The 20,121-nt window shown below is 36.9% G+C and overlaps 3 protein-coding genes across 4 annotated transcripts in view; 1 reads left to right on the top strand and 2 right to left on the bottom strand.

The window, feature by feature from the left end:
* Positions 1 to 8,596, bottom strand: part of LOC124364124 — a 16,871-nt gene extending 8,275 nt beyond the window's left edge. Inside the window, exon 1 of the mRNA XM_046819333.1 lies at positions 8,426 to 8,596. Within this exon, the coding sequence (XP_046675289.1) occupies positions 8,426 to 8,467 (42 nt within the window). The 5' untranslated portion in view covers positions 8,468 to 8,596. The remainder of the gene's footprint in view (positions 1 to 8,425) is intronic.
* The window catches only part of LOC124364123 (polycomb protein Asx-like), a 27,299-nt gene continuing 15,603 nt past the window's right edge, over positions 8,426 to 20,121 (bottom strand). For both annotated transcript variants that reach the window (XM_046819331.1, XM_046819332.1), the window contains exons 9-11: positions 11,593 to 11,873; positions 9,311 to 9,497; positions 8,426 to 8,599 (exon numbers count right to left, since the gene is read on the bottom strand). In XM_046819331.1, coding sequence (XP_046675287.1) covers positions 8,553 to 8,599; positions 9,311 to 9,497; positions 11,593 to 11,873 — 515 coding nt within the window. In that variant the 3' untranslated portion in view covers positions 8,426 to 8,552. The remainder of the gene's footprint in view (positions 8,600 to 9,310; positions 9,498 to 11,592; positions 11,874 to 20,121) is intronic.
* LOC124365303 (piggyBac transposable element-derived protein 4-like) overlaps positions 18,254 to 20,121 on the top strand; it is a 7,890-nt gene continuing 6,022 nt past the window's right edge. Inside the window, exons 1-2 of the mRNA XM_046821272.1 lie at positions 18,254 to 18,391; positions 18,658 to 19,643. Of these exons, the coding sequence (XP_046677228.1) occupies positions 18,254 to 18,391; positions 18,658 to 19,643 (1,124 nt within the window). The remainder of the gene's footprint in view (positions 18,392 to 18,657; positions 19,644 to 20,121) is intronic.

Genomic DNA, 20,121 nt, shown 5'->3' with positions numbered 1-20,121 from the left:
TAACGCTCTACTATTTTACCTGCGATATATCCAATAGCTGGTCCTTAACGCTGTCCTAGTTAGTCTGCGATATACCAACATGCAGTCCTTAGCACTATTGAACTTTACATGTGATATACTAACAACTGTTCCTTAACACTGTTCTACTTTACCTGCCATATACCGACAGCTGGACCTTAACACTATTCTACTCCACCTGCTATATACCAACATGTAGTCCTTAGCACTATTCTACTTTAGCTGCGATATACTAACAACAACTGGTCCTCCTTAACACTGTTCTACTTTACCTGCGATATACCAACAACTGGTCCTTGACACTGCTCTAGTTAACCTGCGATATATCGAAGGCTAGTCCTTGCTCTAGTCCTTTACCTGTGATATACCGACAGCTGGTCCTTAACACTGTTCTACTTTACCTGCTATATACTGACAGCTAGTCCTTAATGCTGTCCTAATTAGTCTGCGATATACCAACATGTAGTCCTTAGCACTATTCTACTTTAGCTGCGATATAAAAAACAGCTGGTCCTTAACACTGTTCTACTTTACCTGCGATATAACAATTGCTGATCCTTGACACTGTTCTAGTTAACCTGCGATATATCGAAAGCTGGTCCTTAACGCTCTACTATTTTACCTGCGATATATCCAATAGCTGGTCCTTAACGCTGTCCTAGTTAGTCTGCGATATACCAACATGCAGTCCTTAGCACTATTGAACTTTACATGTGATATACTAACAACTGTTCCTTAACACTGTTCTACTTTACCTGCCATATACCGACAGCTGGACCTTAACACTATTCTACTCCACCTGCTATATACCAACATGTAGTCCTTAGCACTATTCTACTTTAGCTGCGATATACTAACAACAACTGGTCCTTAACACTGTTCTACTTTACCTGCGATATACCAACAACTGGTCCTTGACACTGTTCTAGTTAACCTGCGATATATCGAAAGCTGGTCCTTAACGCTCTACTATTTTACCTGCGATATATCCAACAGCTGGTCCTTAACGCTGTCCTAGTTAGCCTGCGATATACCAACAGCTGGTCCTTAACGCTCTACTACTTTACCTGCGATATACCAACATGCAGTCCTTAGCACTATTGTACTTTACATGTGATATACTAACAACTGGTCCTTAACACTGTTCTACTTTACCTGCGATATACCAACAACTGGTCCTTGACACTGTTCTAGTTAACGTGGGATATATCGAAAGCTGGTCTTTAACGCTCTACTACTTTACCTGCGATATACCGACAGCTGGTCCTTAACACTGTTCTACTTTACCTGTGATATAACGACAGCTAGCCCTTGATGCTGTCCTAGTTAGCCTGTGATATACCAACATTTCGTCTTTAGCTTTATTCTACTTTACATGTGATATACCAACAACTGGTCCTTAACACTGATCTACTTTTACGCTGCCATATACCGACAGATGGTCCTTAACACTTTTCTACTCCATGTGCTATATACCAACATGTAGTCCTTAGCACTATTCTACTCCACCTGCTATATACCAACATGTAGTCTTTAGCACTATTCTACTTTGGCTGCGATATACCAACAGCTGGTCCTTGACACTGTTCTAGTTGACCTGAGATATATCGAAACCTGGTCCTTAAAGCTCTACTATTTTACCTGCGATATACCGACAGCTGGTACTTAACACTTTTCTACTCCACCTGCTATATACCAACATGTAGTCCTTAGCACTTTTCTACTTTACCTGTGATATAACAACAGCTCGTCCTTAATCCTGTTCTACTTTACCTGCAATGCAGCAACAGCTGGTCCTTAACACTGTTCTACTTTACCTGTGATATACTGACAGCTAGTCCTTAATGCTGTTCTAGTTAGCCTGTGATATACCAACATTTCGTCCTTAGCACTATTTTACTTTACATGCGATAACCAACAACTGGTCCTTAACGCTGTTCTACTTTACCTGCGATATACCAACATTTCGTTCTAAGCACTATTCTACTTTTCCTGCGGTATACCAACAGCTGGCCCTTAATGCTGTTCTACTTTACCTGTGATGTAGCAACAGCTATTCCTTAACCCATTAGCCTAGACTCATGTATATACCACGTGCAGTGATGCATGGACCGAACCTGGAGTCACGTGCGCAGCACGATCTGGTGACGTTGCGATGTACTATTTAAAGTATTTATAGTTTTTCCCGTTAGATGGTATGCCAATACGCTTTCTGCAGACCTTTTGAGTTGTTGGTGAGTTCAGGTGTGCCAACTATGGCAGAAAAATATTACTTTTTTCAATAATTGTAATCTATTACTAGTGCTTATTTTGTGTTGATACTAGGATTATGTTACGTCTAAAATTACGGCTAGCACTTCTCACAATATTATTGAAAGTTTATTATAGTAGTTTTATAAAATCCATTTAAATATTTATTTGTGATATTTGGTAAAATTTTGTTTTGTTGCAAGGCTAAAGGCTAGCCTGCAAAATAGAAACAACGTTGTTAGTCGTTTGTTTGTATACAACGATGTTTGTTTGTAAAGTTTTATTTTTTTATTTTTACAGTGTATTTTTTAGTGTAGTTCTGTGTGTAGTTTTTACAAGGGTAATTCGGAAAGTAAGGTCCATTTTTTTATTTAAAAAAAACCAAAACAGATTTTTTCAAATGATGTTGATGTTTGATTCCTGACATCAATCACTATTTTTTCTACATAATTTCCACTTTTGTTTAAAACACTTGTCATAATGATATATACAAGTTTTTGAATGCCGGTGTCATAGAAGTCAGCTGCCGTCGTCGAGTGACGACGCAAATGCCGGTGACGTCGAGTGACGCCACTCCATCGACTGGCGTTTCGTTTCTGGGGTTATGTGGGAAACCCATGTCTCGTCACCCGTCACAGTGTAATCTAAAAGGTTATCACCTTCCTGATGATATTGGATCGAAACTTCAAGAGCAATACCCATTCTTCTTTTTTTGTGGTCCTCAGTAAGCAGCCTGGGAACTTAACGTGAGCACAATTTGCGAAAATCCAAAATTTCAGAAACAATTTTAAACAATGTGGTTCTACTCACGTTTGGAAATTCTATTGCTAATGAAGTAACAGTGAATCGCGATCTTCACGAATGTTTTTCATCGACGGCTTTCACCAAATCTTCGGTGGTCACTGACTGCCGACCAGATCGTGGTTCGTTATGGACATTTTCCCGTCCATCTTTAAAAGCTCTCACCCACTTCCGCACTTTGCTGTCACTCATTGCATTTGGACCATACACTTTATTTATCTGTCGATGAATATCCGCTGCTGAAACGTTCCTTGCTGTCAAAAACCGTATCACAGACCGTATTTTACAGTCGGCGGGACTTTCAATAGTTTTAAACAATTTAAAAAGGCACAGAAAACAGCAGACTAGAAAGATTTCACTGCAAATGACGTCGTTCTGCGCGCAATGCATGCCGGGAGTCAGGGCGCATGCGCATTTCGCTGCTCGCTTACTGTTTGTCTGGTTAACGTGAATCGGACCTTACTTTCCGAATTACCCTCGTATATGCAAATTGTGTGTGAATGCTACAAAATCTGTGACCCATGCAAACTGATGGAACAGCTGCACTTGATGAGTGTTCAAATATAATTTTTTTTAATAATATATGTTCAAATAAAATTTTAATATAATTTATTTTCATGACAAAGAGTTACTGAATAATATATATTCAGTTTTTAGATAATAAATAATTTTAATAGTGAAAAAAATTAAAACTAAAGTTTTTTTATATAAAAAACCAACATTTTTGTTATAATTAACATTATTAGTAAATTTAAAACTAAATAAAAATTAATTTTATAGTTGTAAAATATAGCCTAGTTTCTTAGAAACATGATGGTAAAATAACCATGGTAATAACTTAATTAGTTAGGTTTCTATAAAAATTATACAAAACCTTTACACTTTCAGCAAAATTAATTGCTAGTTCAGGTCCATGCAGCACCAGAAAAACTACTAGGCCAATGGGTTAATGCTGCTCTACTTTACCTGCGATATACCGACAGCTAGTCCTTAACACTGTTCTACTTTACCAGCGATATACCGACAGCTGGTCCTTGACGCTGTTCTAGTTAACCTGCGATATACCGACAGCTAGTCCTTAACACTGTTCTACTTTACCAGCGATATACCGACAGCTGGTCCTTGACGCTGTTCTAGTTAACCTGCGATATACCGACAGCTAGTCCTTAACACTGTTCTACTTTACCAGCGATATACCGACAGCTGGTCCTTGACGCTGTTCTAGTTAACCTGCGATATATCGAAAGCTGGTCCTTAAAGCTCTACTACTTTATCTGCGATATACCGACAGCTAGTCCTTAACACTGTTCTACTTTACCAGCGATATACCGACAGCTGGTCCTTGACGCTGTTCTAGTTAACCTGCGATATACCGACAGCTAATCCTTAACACTGTTCTACTTTACCAGCGATATACCGACAGCTGGTCCTTGACGCTGTTCTAGTTAACCTGCGATATATCGAAAGCTGGTCCTTAAAGCTCTACTACTTTACCTGTGATATACCGACAGCTGGTCCTTAATACTGTTCTACTTTCCCTGTGATATATCGACAGCTGATCCTTTACACTGTTCTATTTTAACTGTTATACCGACAGCTGGTCCTTAACACTGTTCTAGTTAACCTGCGATATAATAACAGCCTGTCCTTAATGCTGTTCTACTTTGCCTGTGATATACCGACAGCTGGTCCTTAACACTGTTCTACTTTACCAGCGATATACTGACAGCTGGTCCTTGACGCTGTTCTAGTTAACCTGCGATATATCGAAAGCTGGTCCTTAAAGCTCTACTACTTTACCTGTGATATACCGACAGATGGTCCTTAATACTGTTCTACTTTCCCTGTGATATATCGACAGCTGATCCTTTACACTGTTCTATTTTAACTGTTATATCGACAGCTGATCCTTTACACTGTTCTATTTTAACTGTTATATAACCGACAGCTGGTCCTTAACACTGTTCTAGTTAACCTGCGATATAATAACAGCCTGTCCTTAATGCTGTTCTACTTTGCCTGTGATATACCTACAGCTGGTCCTTAGCACTATTCAACTTTACCAGTGATATACCGACAGCTGGTCCTTAACCCATTGCGGATCGTATTGTTTTGGCGAGCGGTCACCAGCGGGCACGAATTAATTTACTGTCAGCGGCCGCAAGAACAGCAATGGTGCGCCACATTGTATAGCTCGCTATTGTATACTAGAAAATTCAGCTATGAAGGTATTCGTTCAGATAGAACATGGGCCTGCGGGGGTATCCGTGATGTTGGAACGATAACACGCGAGCAAGGTTCCGGGGGTGACAGGGATGATGTCTGAATCATAGTCTAAATAAAGCGGCTCGGGCGAAGCGATTACAACATCCAGGCCATTGTCTAACTAAACCCGCCAACATGTACGTCTGCGTCGTTTAGTTCCGTGTCACTAACCTCAAAGTATTATAATAACTGCTGAAGAAAACAACCAATCAGAAGCGCTAAAAAGCAGAGAGTAAACTCATATGAATGAGTTTTCATCTTCGACATACAACTGCGATCTGTAGGATATTTTTAAAACTTTTGAAAACTTTAACTCTTAGTTGACAAGTGAAGATGATCGCCCAATCTATCAGACATTAATAGAACTATTTGGAGGGAAACTTAAAATCAGACCGCTTTTGCGACCTGAGCTCGTCATCGTGCAGTTAGGCGTGCGTCAGTGATCCGCAATGGGTTAACACTGTTCTAGTTAACTTGCAATATACAAACATTTCGTCCTTAGCACTATTCTAGTTTACCTGCAATATACCAACAGCTGATCCTTAACTCTGTTCTATTTTACCTGCGATATAACAACAGCGGGTTCTTAGCAATATTCTAGTTTACCTGCAATATACCAACAGCTGATCCTTAACGCTGTTCTACTTTACCTGCGATATAACAACAGCGGGTTCTTAGTGCTGTTCTAGTTAACCTGCGATATAACGTCAGCTGGTCCTTTACACTGTTCTACTTTAGCTGTTATATACCGACAGCTGGTCCTTAACGATGTTCTACTTTACCTGCAATATACCAACAGCTGATCCTTAACGCTGTTCTACTTTACCTGCGATATAACATCAGCGGGTTCTTAGTGCTGTTCTAGTTAACCTGCGATATAACGTCAGCTGGTCCTTTACACTGTTCTACTTTAGCTGTTATATACCGACAGCTGGTCCTTAACGATGTTCTACTTTACCTGCAATATACCAACAGCTGATCCTTAACGCTGTTCTACTTTACCTGCGATATAACAACAGCGGGTTCTTAGTGCTGTTCTAGTTAACCTGCGATATAACGTCAGCTGGTCCTTTACACTGTTCTACTTTAGCTGTTATATACCGACAGCTGGTCCTTAACGATGTTCTACTTTACCTGCAATATACCAACAGCTGGTCCTTAACACTGTTCTACTTTACCTGCGATATACCAACAGCTGGCCCTTAACGCTGTTCTACTTTACCTGCGATATACCAACAGCTGGTCCTTAACACATAACAGAATGCCAGCAAATATTTAATTACAAATGCCTTTCACTAGATTTTAAAATAAACTTAAAGAAGATTTAATATAAAGAAGCCTTTATGAATATTCAATGATCATTGAATACAAACAAAAAATTAATGTACTGTGTAATATAAAATCTGCGATTCATTTAACATTCTGCATTGATATAAAAATAACATATTAATTGGAGATTAAGATTGAGTTTTAGTTCTACAATTTAAGCTTATTGTTAATAGACTAGACACTATTCAATGTATTCTTTTAATACTGATAAATATAGAACAATTTTATTTGATTAACCCTAATCTACAGTAAAGGTCATTTCCTCATTAACTTGATGGGATAAAATAATTTTTCTCTAGCATTTTTACGAATTTCAAGTTACTTCAGAATCATGTTTTACAAATTTTAATTTTGTGCTTAACTATAATTATACTTTTAATGATTCAAGTAGATAGTCTGTTCTATTTATATGGATACAGGATTTTTACAATCTCTTAATTGATTGTCAAGAGCATGTTTACATAAAAAAGTTCTACTTTAACTAAATGTCAAACTATGACAAAGTAAAAGAAACTATAGTAAAACGTTTTAAGAAAAAATGACAGTCACAAGTTTTGTATATATTGCCATATTACCATTGACCAACATTTTATTATCCACTTGCCTCTTCGATACCACAATATTTTGTGTTAGTTAGCTGAAACTACCAACCCATGTATAATTTGAAATAGAAAAGTTTTAAATAAATTACTGTAAGTTAAGTAATTATGCATGAAAATTTATTTTTCAGTAACAATTATTAGGCTTTCCAAAATATGAGGGATTTCAATTTTATTTTGTTTCAACATTTTAATTTTGTTATTTGATTCACTTACATGTAGGAAAAATTATATCTGATCCTTTTCAAATCACAATTTTGTTATTATTGTTTTGCTTTCACGGTCATACAACATTTAATCTTACTTTAAAATGGGTAAGTGATAACAGGTATATTGTGTGGAGTTATGAATGTACCAACAAGACATACACAATGACCATAAAAGTATTTTTGTTAAAAAAAATACACAAAAAAACAACTACAGTAGTAATTTTTCCATATGGCATATTAGTTGACTTGTTTCAGGTAATTTCAAAATATATGGATTGTTAAGGAAAAAAATTAAATAGGCTAAATCAAGTGGTCTGATATGGCTGTGACATTAAAAGGGTGAATATATAGTGATGTATCAATATAGGTGCACATATTTATTTCGTCTATTTGCAGACATAAAAACCAATAAAAAAGAAGACAAATTAAACAAACAAGGGAACAACATATAACAATGCATGTTTTGACAAACACAAATTTGATGTAAAATAATCCACAAATCGAGTACATTATCACAAATTTATTATTAGGAATTCAGTAACAAAATTGATAGCTAAAACAAGATTCTCAACAAGAAGGGTTAAGCCTTCCACTAGTTCTGTCATGATTGCTCTCTGACTTTCTAACAGGTACTGCTGGTGATGTGGAAGATAAGATAAAGCGGGCGTCTTCTTTACGTCGCCCTCTTCTGCTGTCCTATCCTCCAGAGTCTCCACCGGTTTACGCTGCAGTGTGTGGGGTTCTATCCTACCTCAGATCCTTCCCCACATTCGGCAATGGCTGCGCTACTTGAGTTACTCACGCAAGTGAAGACGGCAGCTCGAGTATTGCGAGCGTCTGCTAAGGTATTATGCAAGACGCTAAGATGATACTACCAAGACGCTGGGGACTCATCGTCGATACTGCTGCAAAGATTATCCCTGAGTCTGCTAAGGGAAGGACCTGCCAGCATACCTCGGGATTGCTGTGGGGCTGAGCGTGGGGCAGCACCGCCATGGTGACTGGAATGCCCTGGGATGAGGTGAACACATGCTTGACCAGCACGGGGGCTGTCGGTCGTTGTTGGTAGCTACGAGGCTTGCTACCCAACTTCGTGGCCCTGGACGATGTCACCACACTGTACTGCGTCTGCAATCACATTCGTACACATGTAAATACTTCAAGGGACTGAGAAGTAAGGAATACAATGCTCATACCAGGACTTATATTCTAGGTTCTGCTCAGTTCAATCTGATATTTGTTTTTTAGGTTTTCCGTAAAAAGGTTTTTCGGGCTGTAACACCACATGGGTTCGCCCATTACAAACAACAAGTAACAATATTCCCTCCACTACTAAACTTAGAGCTCCCCACAGTATTTTGATGAACACAGTAATTAAAAAATCCTATGTGAATTAATTACCACAGACATTCCAGGATGAAAGTAAACTTGTCAATTCATGATTTAAAAGGATGTTGTAAGTTTCTATTTAAAATTAAATACAGAAAAATCTTTTAAAAAAACCGTTAATCATCGTCCATTAATATATTAGAACTAAAATAAATATCTACATTTAAAAGCACGCCATGAATTAGTGGAATTTTACGTTAAATACATAAAATTCCAAAAAGTCATTATACAAAGGAGCAATTTGATCTGCCAGACAAGCTGAACAAAGTGGAAATAACTAAATCTTTCAAGAGGAAGCTATACAGATTTGGCTATAAGACCACACACCCATTCTACACTGAAGATAACATGGGCTTTCTGTTATAATTCAGTTACATAACATTATGCAATATGTAATATTTGTGATACTACACCTGATCTACATGACTATGAACAAAGATTTAGATTTACCTTGTCTGACTTGCCGATCAGCAGCGACGGTGGGAGGCTTGAGCTGGCACCTCAGCTGGTCACGGTTGGGGCTATTCTGTATGACGGCTTGGCAGATCTGGTAGCTTCGCTCCAGGTTGACAGCACCGGGCGGGGGCTTGGTGGACACATTGCGAGACGACCGCCCTGTCGGCCCGCCAGAAGTAAGCTGTCAAACACGTTTTAGCATTAGTTACAACTTAGCACAGGAACTCTGGTCACACACGTCTTAGCATTAGTTACCAATGAGCCCCAGAAATTCAGAATTATCACGAAATCAAACCACAGCTTAGATTATTTCTTGAACAATTTCAGTTAATGTGGAGTTTTTTTTTTACTGTTTTAAGCAATATAGTAAGGAAAAATCATTTTGTAGACATGATTTACAAATAAAATATTGCTTTTGTGTTTTTAACTTTTATTACAAAAGTAGTTTTAACAATAAGATAAAATATTGAGCTTAAAAATATATTTGGATCATTTGGCCATTGTGAAATCTTTTAACCCTAGAACTGTTAATCGACATAATTATGTCGGTTAATGCCGCTTTTGTGGTGTTAACCGTCAAAATTTTGTCGATCAAACATTCCCTCGTATAATTACTTTTTATAATATACTCCGGTAACGTATCGATATAATTCATGCAGCACCATTGGATTCGGGAAGAAAAATGCTAAGGAACAGATGAGTTTTTTATTCCCTCTTTGTATTATGGTTATGACGTAGCAAGCTTGTTATTTTGAACATAAAAGAAAACGCGACGCCGTTTGTTGTGACCGCCATATTGCCGCTGCCGTTCTGTATCACTTTCGTGCCGAGCTGTGGATATTTGTAAGTTTTAATAGTTTTACGCGTGTTTTAGTGTCGTATTTAATGTGTAGTGTGTTTGTTTGATGTCGTAGTAGTAGTGTAAACATATATATTTTTAGAATAAATCAATTTCTATTTACTGAAATATGTTTGAGAAATTACCGGCTTTGTGTAGGCTATGGCAAAAATGACTTGGCTAAAATTCATTTCACATAGTTTGTTATTGTTTTCACTTACTAAACGTTATTTATAGCACTCTTTTAGCTCTGAAGTAACTACTTATTTTTGGTAAATAGGTAGTTTTCACAATAATATATATATTGCCTGTAATTTACTTTGGTTATATATAATAACTGTTTGGGTTATTCTATATTTTTTCAATATCTTTAGTTATATTTATAGTTTTCTAACTACATAATATTTCCTATTACTTATAAACCATAAATTTATAAATTTTGATATAGTACAAGCTTTAGAAACTATTTTATATTTTGCTGAATGAAAATTTTTCGCAAAATTATTGAATAATGGCAAAATTTAACTTTTTTTACTTTTCAAAAAAATAATTTATGGTAATTATTTCATTACTACTGTATATTCTATTTTTATTCTAAGTAATAAAATATGCAAAATAACATGTATTCATAGATAAATGTATTAGCAAAAACTTGTTTTACCAAAGTCTTACGTGTACACCCGATTTTCAGAAATTTATACGCATCGCTGCTTTTTGTTCTATAGCTTTATGATGCTTTCATAAATGTGTATAATGTTTATGTTTTTCTGAAACTAGATAAAATTTGACACAGAATGGCTATCTCACTTATAAATATTTCTCACTATAACTTCATTTGCTAGGTATGGTCCCCCCCAAATTTAAGAAATATTTTTCGTAAATTTTATATTTGATTAAAAAAAGTGTTTATTAGAAAATTTTTGATGGTTAATTTTACAATATAGTACAATTCTACGTTTAATTTTGAACACAAAAATATATACTTCTTATTTATATTGCTTTTTATTTTATATTTTTAATAATTTTTTTAAAAAAAACCTTGCGCGAAGCTCCAAAAAACAGCCCGACACTACAGGATGAAATGACCGCCAGTTCTAGGGTTAAGAAAATTTATACATTTTAAGACAAATGTTGACATGTCTTTAAGAAAATCACATTCAATAGACTATATTCATAGATCATATGAACTCATATTCAGAGATTTACTGCAACTCTGTGTATCATATACTGCAACAAAGTTAAAATCTCAGGCTCTATGAAGTGCAGTCCAAGTCATAGTATTCTGCAGCTTGTGTTACAGTGAGAGAAATAAAGTAACACTGAATAATGAAACAAATGTAGCAGTTGGAGCAAGTTTGTTGTATATAACGATGTTAACTTTGGCAACTCCAAACCGCTCGATACTCTAGCCAAATTACGACTGAAAGTGAGTACCAACCTTGGGCTTGGTGGGGAGCGCTCGGACCGGTGTACTGGTGGTGAGTGCGAGGTAGGGCACAGCACTAGAACTGACAACCCCCTGCGGTGGCTGAGTGGTGGGAGGAGCGGGTGTGTGAGTGGCAGAGGGCAGGCACACGATGGTAGTGGGGGGAATCACCGTAAGAGGAGGAGGCTTGGGAGCTTCTTCTCCTGGGGTTATGGTGGACCGTGAACTGCCCGCCAGCCCGCCACTGTCCATGGTGCTGGACACCTGACTGTCCACCTCCGGCGTCAGAGTCACTGCAAAAAAATCTCTATTAGAACTAACCAAACACTACGTGAGTTAACAGTCTTCGTAACCCTCAGATTCACTTCGAAAGAAACGCTTCTTGAACTATGAGGTCACTATCAATTATTAACTAGCTTTAACAAAACTTAAGTAATCGAACTATGACGTCCCCCAGCATATAGTTGTAAGGCCAGACCGCTAACATCTTATACGGTCTCAATCAGCCAATTTAAAATATTAAATTATCAGTAACATATTTTATTTTTATTTAACTTAACATTAAATGGTTTAATTTTCATTTCATCATTTTTATTTGCCACAAAAATGTACATAATTGACAAAGTCATAAATACAGCTAATTATTACAGCCACGTAAAAATCTTAAATTTAACAATAATTAACCTTATACAGCACAACAGTGATTGTAACAGAATACAAAAACACAATAATCGTTAAAATCCATATTATTAATTTTGAAAAATTCATCTAAGCTATAAAATAGATTCTTCAACAGCCAGGAATAGAAAAATTATGTTTAAATCTGTCAAAGGGATATGAGCTAATTTGTCTTTCAACAAAATTGTAAACCTTCAACGATACCACAACATGGCATGTAACTGTGATAATGAACAATAAACATAATGAGTCAGTCCTATTAGGGTAAGCAATGCAGATGGAGAAGATATGTAATTTAATATAACATATGAATTGTAAGTCCAGGTCTCGAGCGGATGGACATTGTTGCTGTTTTTATGACCTTTTAAAACAAAAATTTTTAAAGTTACATTGTTCTTCAAAATAAAATAACAACTAGTTTTTTTTTATATTTTGACTGTGGTTTATATCCTAATACTGAAATCAAAACCGTTATGACTACTACGAAATATTATTGTTAGTAAGGATTTTCCAATATGTAAAGATAGTGGTTAAATATTAAATTCTTTTATTTAATTTGAAATAAGTCACTATTAAAAGGATTTGAATATTCAAATGATGCTGAATATATCCAGAAATAAAACTATACCTACTATGAAATCAAACAAAAATAACCTAATTTATCCATCCCAGTAATTTTCATTTATTATTTTTATGCACACCAATATAAAAATTGCATTTAGGACATACCAAAGATGGTGGGCACTTAATGTCAACAATGAAAGTGCTCTTACATATTATGAATATTTTAAGGTGTAAACCAACAAAATACTCACTAACTACTCATCATTACTACACCAAACAACTGCAAGTGTGACTTAATTATAAAAATAGGCAAGACTTAAGTGTCAAATCAAAAGTTTACACAACAAAATACGCTAACACCCCAGTGCTGACTTACTTTTGATGGCCAACAACTACCTCTTCATATACTCTTATGTTCCTTCAAGAATAATTCACTGCAATATACACTATTCACATTAAAAGAGAAAAAAAACAAGATATCAAGAAGTAATGTTTCCAGCAACCAGTGTGACAATCACTAGAAGTGTGGACAATCACTTTAGTGACGTCACTGTGCAACTCCCAACTCATAACTAGTAGTGATGCAAGATTTAAGCCGTGGCTAGTGTGTCATATAGACCAGCAGCTGCTGACACTGCAGCAACACATCTGGCAACACAAGGGCTCGGCAGTTGCTGACACTGCAGGTAGACATCTGGCAACACAAGGCCCACTGACAACTGCCATACATCAGCAGTGACATCATACCCTGAACAACTAAACATCTACAAAATTTAAAATATTAACAATACTAAACCATTTTAATCAACGACTATAAATTTCAGCATTGAGACAAGCAAATCTTTGACTCAAGCAGCCTGCTACAGCTTCTATAAAAAAGAGAATATTGTTTCAGAAATACCATTTTCAAATCTAATAGTTGGCTCAACAGAGTTTCTGTATAGTATCGATGATTGATAGTCTTTATTTCATATTTAACAAGAGGAAACGCTCAAACCTAATACAAAAACTTGAACTTTTTTAAATATTTTTCTTCAACATGTAATTCTAGAAATAATTCCTGACAACAGAAATCAACAATATTAGTTGCACAATAATGCTAAGGTATCCATGTAGCATTTGTAAAATTGGTGTGAAATACCAGCCAACTCAATACTTGAACTGGACTGAAAAACATTTTTAAAATTTTACAAAAGGAGAAATTCAGCCTTGGAAATGTGACAATTGTGCACATGTATCATTAAAAGACCAGAAAACTTCAAAACTACAACACCTTTCTCGTTTAATCCACCAATGTTGAAAATGAGATTCTCAACAGTTCCATTCTTGAAATCCTTCTTGAAAATAACTGCCTACAAAACTCAGTGAAGAAGATAAATGCAATATGGCTGCAACAATTGGTTCTGCTCTGCTGGAAGGAAACAAATGCTGAAAGAACAATAATTATCTAATTTAGAAAGCAAGTTAACTCGTCTAATTTAGGAAATGTGTGAAGAGGAAGGAATACATCTCTGCAAAATTGAAACAGTGTTTGAAGAGTTAACTGAGTCAAAAACTCAAGTTTAGAGAGAGGAAAGACACTTGACACTCAAAACAATTTTTTCATGACAGAAAACAAAAACAGCTTATTGCAAAGCTCGTAAAAAAATCAGTGATCTTGAAAAACAAATTTGATTTTCTAATAGAAAGTTACTAAACCAAGCAGACACAGTCCAACCAAGAAAAATTAACACTGAAACCCAGACAAAAGTTTGTGAAATATCATGAAAAAGTCAGTTCAACTACAGCCATAACAATACATACACCAGAATATCCAGGGAATATCCAACAAAATAAATGTATACACTTACTGGAAACAATAACCCCAATACTTCATATGAACATGGACTAAAACCATACAAAATCGTGAGTGCATAAACCAGGATATTGCCTAAAAGCACACTTCAGTCGAGAAGAGCACAAAAATGGTGGAATATCAATTTCTGTAAGACTGGATCAACACTCACAAACCATTAAAATAAACCATTACTGTGAAGAATTTCTTTGTGAGATGGAACTTATAAAAATAATTCAGAATAGAACTTTATAGTTAAAGTTTTAAAACCAAATACTATGAATCGAATTCTACAACAAGAAAATCAAAGGACATAAAACTTTCGATCTGAAAAGAGACATTGGAAGACATACTAGAAGTTCCAACAAAGCATAGACATTTAAAACATTCAGCAACACTTTCCAGAAGAACTTAACATGTCCAAGGAGAAACAGAAGACCTAGAATAAAAAACAAACCAAAGCATTTTGCTGATGAAGAAGCTTCCAGATGTAAAGGAGACTACTTAGAGGTACCAAGACAAAATAAACTGACAGGCAACGAAAATGACAAAACAGAAGCAATCTAGAGAAAAAGGATTGCAACACCCAAAAATGCTTAAGCAGCTTGCATTTCAGAACCATATAGAGAGAGCTGACAAAAACTCCAAGGTTTTAAGGGAAGTGATAAACAATTTGAGGAATAAAATGTCTGCAATTGCAGAGCTTAAACTAAATATAAAAGGACACAAAATAAGCAACTCACAGGAAGTAGCCAATCATCTTAACTCGTATTTTGTAAACATAGGGAAAAAGATACATTAAAACAAATCACTGACAATGAAAGAAGATAATTCAATAAACAGCTATACCTAAACTCACAAAACTTCTCACACATATTTAAGTGAAGGTAATTATTTATTACAATCTAAAATCCAAAAATTCGTAAGTACGATTGAATATCTTCCAAAATGTTGAAACTTTGTGTAGATGAACTACTTATACCAATTACAGCCATTTTTAACAAATCATTAAAAGTAGTTATTTTTCCATCAGGTATGAAATTTACTAAGGTTTAACTCAAACTCAAGAAAGGAGATGCCAGTATAACTGGAAATTACAGACCTATTTCGCTCATTTCTACCCTACCTAAGTGTGTGAAAAATAGTGCTCATAAGGCTCTTGAATTACAAAAGTTTCACAACGGATAAATTAACTTCTACAGCAACAATTATACTGGTGTGGGCCATTATTGACAGCACAGGAGAAGGCAATTTGATTACAATCATTCTACTAGACTTAACCAAAGCCTTTTACTGCCTCAGCCATGTACGAATAATAAAGAAGCTTGAGTCCTTGGACACGATTGATATGGAAAAGAATGCTTCATAAGCTACCTAGGTGGCAGAAAACAAATGGTGGAACTCAAACTCACCACTAAAGGTATCATCAAGGGAAATCCTGTATCTATAAAGCAAGGCGTGCCACAAGGGTCTGTACTGGGACCACTTTTATTTATTCTATTTATAAATTATATGTCCCAATACCTAAGGTCTCTGTACTCATCTCATGTATGCAGATGATACCACCCTCCTGCTTCATGTGAGGTCAGCTTGCAGTAAGCTCGTACATTGCTCTCAACAGCATATGATGACAGCATATGCTCTGGGAATGACCTTGTGGTCAATCTATCAAAAACTAGCCAATTGGCATTAGGGAGAAGAGCAGATGGTGTTCCAGTGATTGTTGGCATAGAAATGGTATGGAATCATAAGTCACATTCCAAGGAATAACAGTAGATCACAAAATAACCTGGACTCCACAACTTGACAATCTTTCTAAAAAGCTACGCACAAGTATATTGTTACAAAACAAATTAAATCACTCAGTTGCACTGAAACAGCAAGAACAGCATTTTATCTTGTTTAAGCTAAACTTAATACATGAATTAGTTGTTTGGGGTACATCCGCAACAAATCTTCAAAGAATACTTAGCCTACAAAAAAAGCCATAAGAATTTTGGCTGGACTCACAAAGATGGAAAGCTGTAGTGTGGTGTTCAAGAACCTGGTGATTCTAAAAATTATAGCAATTACGTCCAGAAGTTAGTATTGCATGTGGATGGTGTAGAACTTCTCAGAACTAGAGATAGACATCAACATCATACAAGTCACACTGTACTCTAAAAACCTTCCAAATCACCATCTTCAACTGTATGTAAGAAAACCATCATCCAAGGGACAGAAAATCTACAAGCACCTCACACCAGAGTTGCGGTCGAAGATAGGAAAACCACTAAAGTCAACACAGCAAGAATGGCTATGGACCTCCTTTTTAACTCACTGAAGAGAGTAATATCTACGAAGAGCAAATTGATTGGTACTTTCTTTTCTATACTTCTATCTCTCAAGAAATGTCAACAATAATTTTTACATGAAAGCTTTCGCCTTGTAATCAGATGTCCTCAAGTTATCAGAAAAACTATATTACTATAGTAATAGTGTATTTATTGACTGTAAACCCGAATTTAAAATGAAAGCTGTGCAGTTTTTATTAAACCTTGATCCTTAATAATTTATTTCTATTTGTTATATTTATTAAAATGGTTTATTTATTTCTTGCATGCTTATCACACCTTATGTTATATTATGCCTGTTAATGATTTCTATGTTGTATTTATTATTTTTATTGTTATTTATTTATTATTGTTATTTATTTATTTATTAGTTGTTGCTGTTTTAATTTACACTCATGTACACAAATGTATTCAATATTGTTGTTTACTTTTGTCAGTCATATTAATTATTGTTATATTTGTTAGTATCTAATCTATCTATTACTTATAAGTAGCATCTATTTATTAAAAATTAGTTCGCATTGTTATTGGTCTGCCAACATAAAGACTAAATATTTTTGACTTGTAAGCTGCATTCCCGCACGCGCCTTGCAAGGTGCCTTGGGGTATTACATAAATGTAACATGCCTTTTTCTGAATAAATGAGTTTGAACTTGAACTTGAACTATAATATAATAGTTGAAACGTTGAGAAAGTTCTACTGTTCATGTAATCTAACTACGTCTATGTGGGATTTTTATACTGTGCTGTACTGATTTAGTGATTTAGTGCTTTATAAGTATCACTAAAAGGATAGCAAAAGGATGAACCTATCACCACAGCTAAAACCAGAATTCTCATGGTTTGGGCTCCAATACTGAAACACTTGGTTGCTATTGGTTACAGACCAATCAACTAATGACTGTTACTAGGAACCAGTCGATCTTTCTTAACACATTCACTGCGGGTGACGAGCATGCTCGTCATGCGAACCTGGCGCGCCTGGCGGTGGACGAGCGAACTCGTCATACAGCAGCTGCTTTCATATTGCCCCAGTGTGAGCTGAGCAGTTGCCTGGGAAGGCTGTAACACTCATAGCGAGGTGTGCCAGTTTCGGTGAGTCAGTTGGTGTGATTCGTCCCCGGTTCGCCATTTTTGTTTGTTGTGTATGCTTTGCGATATTGTGTGAGTGGATTATAGTGTCTGTTGACTGTGTAAGTGTATGTACTCATAATGGAGGAAGACGATAATGTTATTGACGATAATTTTTCATCTGATGAAGACAATGAGTCGAGTTCGAACAGTTCTAGCGACGGTGAAGGCGGCATCCCCCACCCCCAGTGGGCTGACACGGCCAGCGACATGGCTGGTTTACGTGACCTGCCGTTTACTGGTCAACCTGGCTTGCTCGTTCCCATTCCAGGTGACAATAAACCAATTGACTGGTTCAATCTCCTTCTTGACACCGTGTTTTTTAGAGAATATTATTAGACAAACCAACTTGTATGCCCTGGAACTATTTTGTGGCCCACCACTACTCCCGCGTCTCGCATAACCAAATGGAAGGACTTAGTGTTGGCCGAACTAAGAACATTCTTAGGCCTTCTACTGTTGACTGGCAACGTCAGATTGAATCGATTGAACGATTATTGGAAAACTCATCGGTTGTTGAACTTTCCTATGTTCAAGGAGTACATGTCTCGAGATCGATTTCTTGGCATTTTGAGATGTCTGCATTATTCAAGAGTTGATACCCCTGATCACCCTGAACCTGCTAACAACCGGTCTTTTAAAATTCAAAATATTGTTGAATATTTCAACAATAAGATGCGACAGATCTATTATCCCGACCGTGAACTGACAATCGACGAAGAGATGGTACTGTGGCGTGGCAGACTGGTCTTCCGCCAGTACGTAAAGGGCAAGCGCCACAAATATGGGATCAAAATTTATTCCCTGAATGAACCCGAGGGACTCATGCTGCGCTTCCATGTTTACACGGGGAGTCATGACTCTTGTAGTGGCAAAGGTCATACCGTCAAAGTCGTCATGAAGCTGATGAGGGACTTCCTGGGGAAAGGCCATTCCCTGTTCATGGATAATTTTTATAATAGTTTTGTCTTATCATCCAAACTTTTACGTCATTCAACCTACACTACCGGCACCCTACGCATCGACAGACTCCATACACCTCCAGCGGTGAAGGCAAAGGCATTGGGCAAAGGTGAAACGATAGCAAACTATGCCCAAAGTGTCATGATTGGAAAATGGAGGGATAAGCGGACGGTGACCTACATCTCCACACAATATGACAACGAGATGGTCCAAACCACCAACCGGAGAAACCAAAAACGAACGCTGCCAAAACCAATCATGTACTACAACTCTTACATGAAGGGGACTGACCGCTTGGACCAAATGGTATCGTATTACCCCTGTGAGCGCAAGACCCTGCGATGGCACAAGAAAATTTTTGTGCACTTTCTCCAGGTTGTTGTTGTAAATTCTTTTTATCTGTACAACATGTACAACTCAGATAGGCTGTCCCTGTATGACTTCCGAGTTCGTGTACTTGAAGACCTGCTCCCTCCAAAGGAAGCCCCACTGCTCATCACACCGACTCGCAACAGCATGCATCGTCTCTCCAAATCAATGAAGCGCAAAGGAAACGGCAAGTCAGTTACCCGGAGGTGCCGCGTTTGCTACCAAGAAGGCAAGCGTAAGGAAACAGTATACTATTGTGCAGTGTGCCCTGACGAACCAGCTCTGTGTGAACTCGGTTGCTTTGATAAGTATCACGAGGGCAAATAAGTAGTTTTTAGACTTTGGCGGTGGGTGGGGATGTATATAGTTTTTTTCTAATTTTTACTCTGAGAGGGGGGAGTGTTAACTGTTTTTGATGTTGTATATTTTTCAAACTAGTATGTAATATATACGTGTAATTGATGTACTATCTACGTGTCATTCATGTACTATATACGTGTAATTCGCGAGTGTTTGTGCCGAAACCTAGTGCGCAGCGAGCACATACAACACGGTGACCGGCACCCGGTGCGGATGACGAGCAAACTCGGCACGGACATGACGTCAACCGTTCCGGCCAACGAAGCTTCCGGGATACCTTGGACAACCCTTTCGGCTATCCTGACTCCA

This window comes from Homalodisca vitripennis, chromosome 6 (assembly GCF_021130785.1).
Source record: "Homalodisca vitripennis isolate AUS2020 chromosome 6, UT_GWSS_2.1, whole genome shotgun sequence".
NCBI lineage: Eukaryota > Metazoa > Arthropoda > Insecta > Hemiptera > Cicadellidae > Homalodisca > Homalodisca vitripennis.
This window is presented reverse-complemented; position numbering and strand designations above follow the sequence as displayed.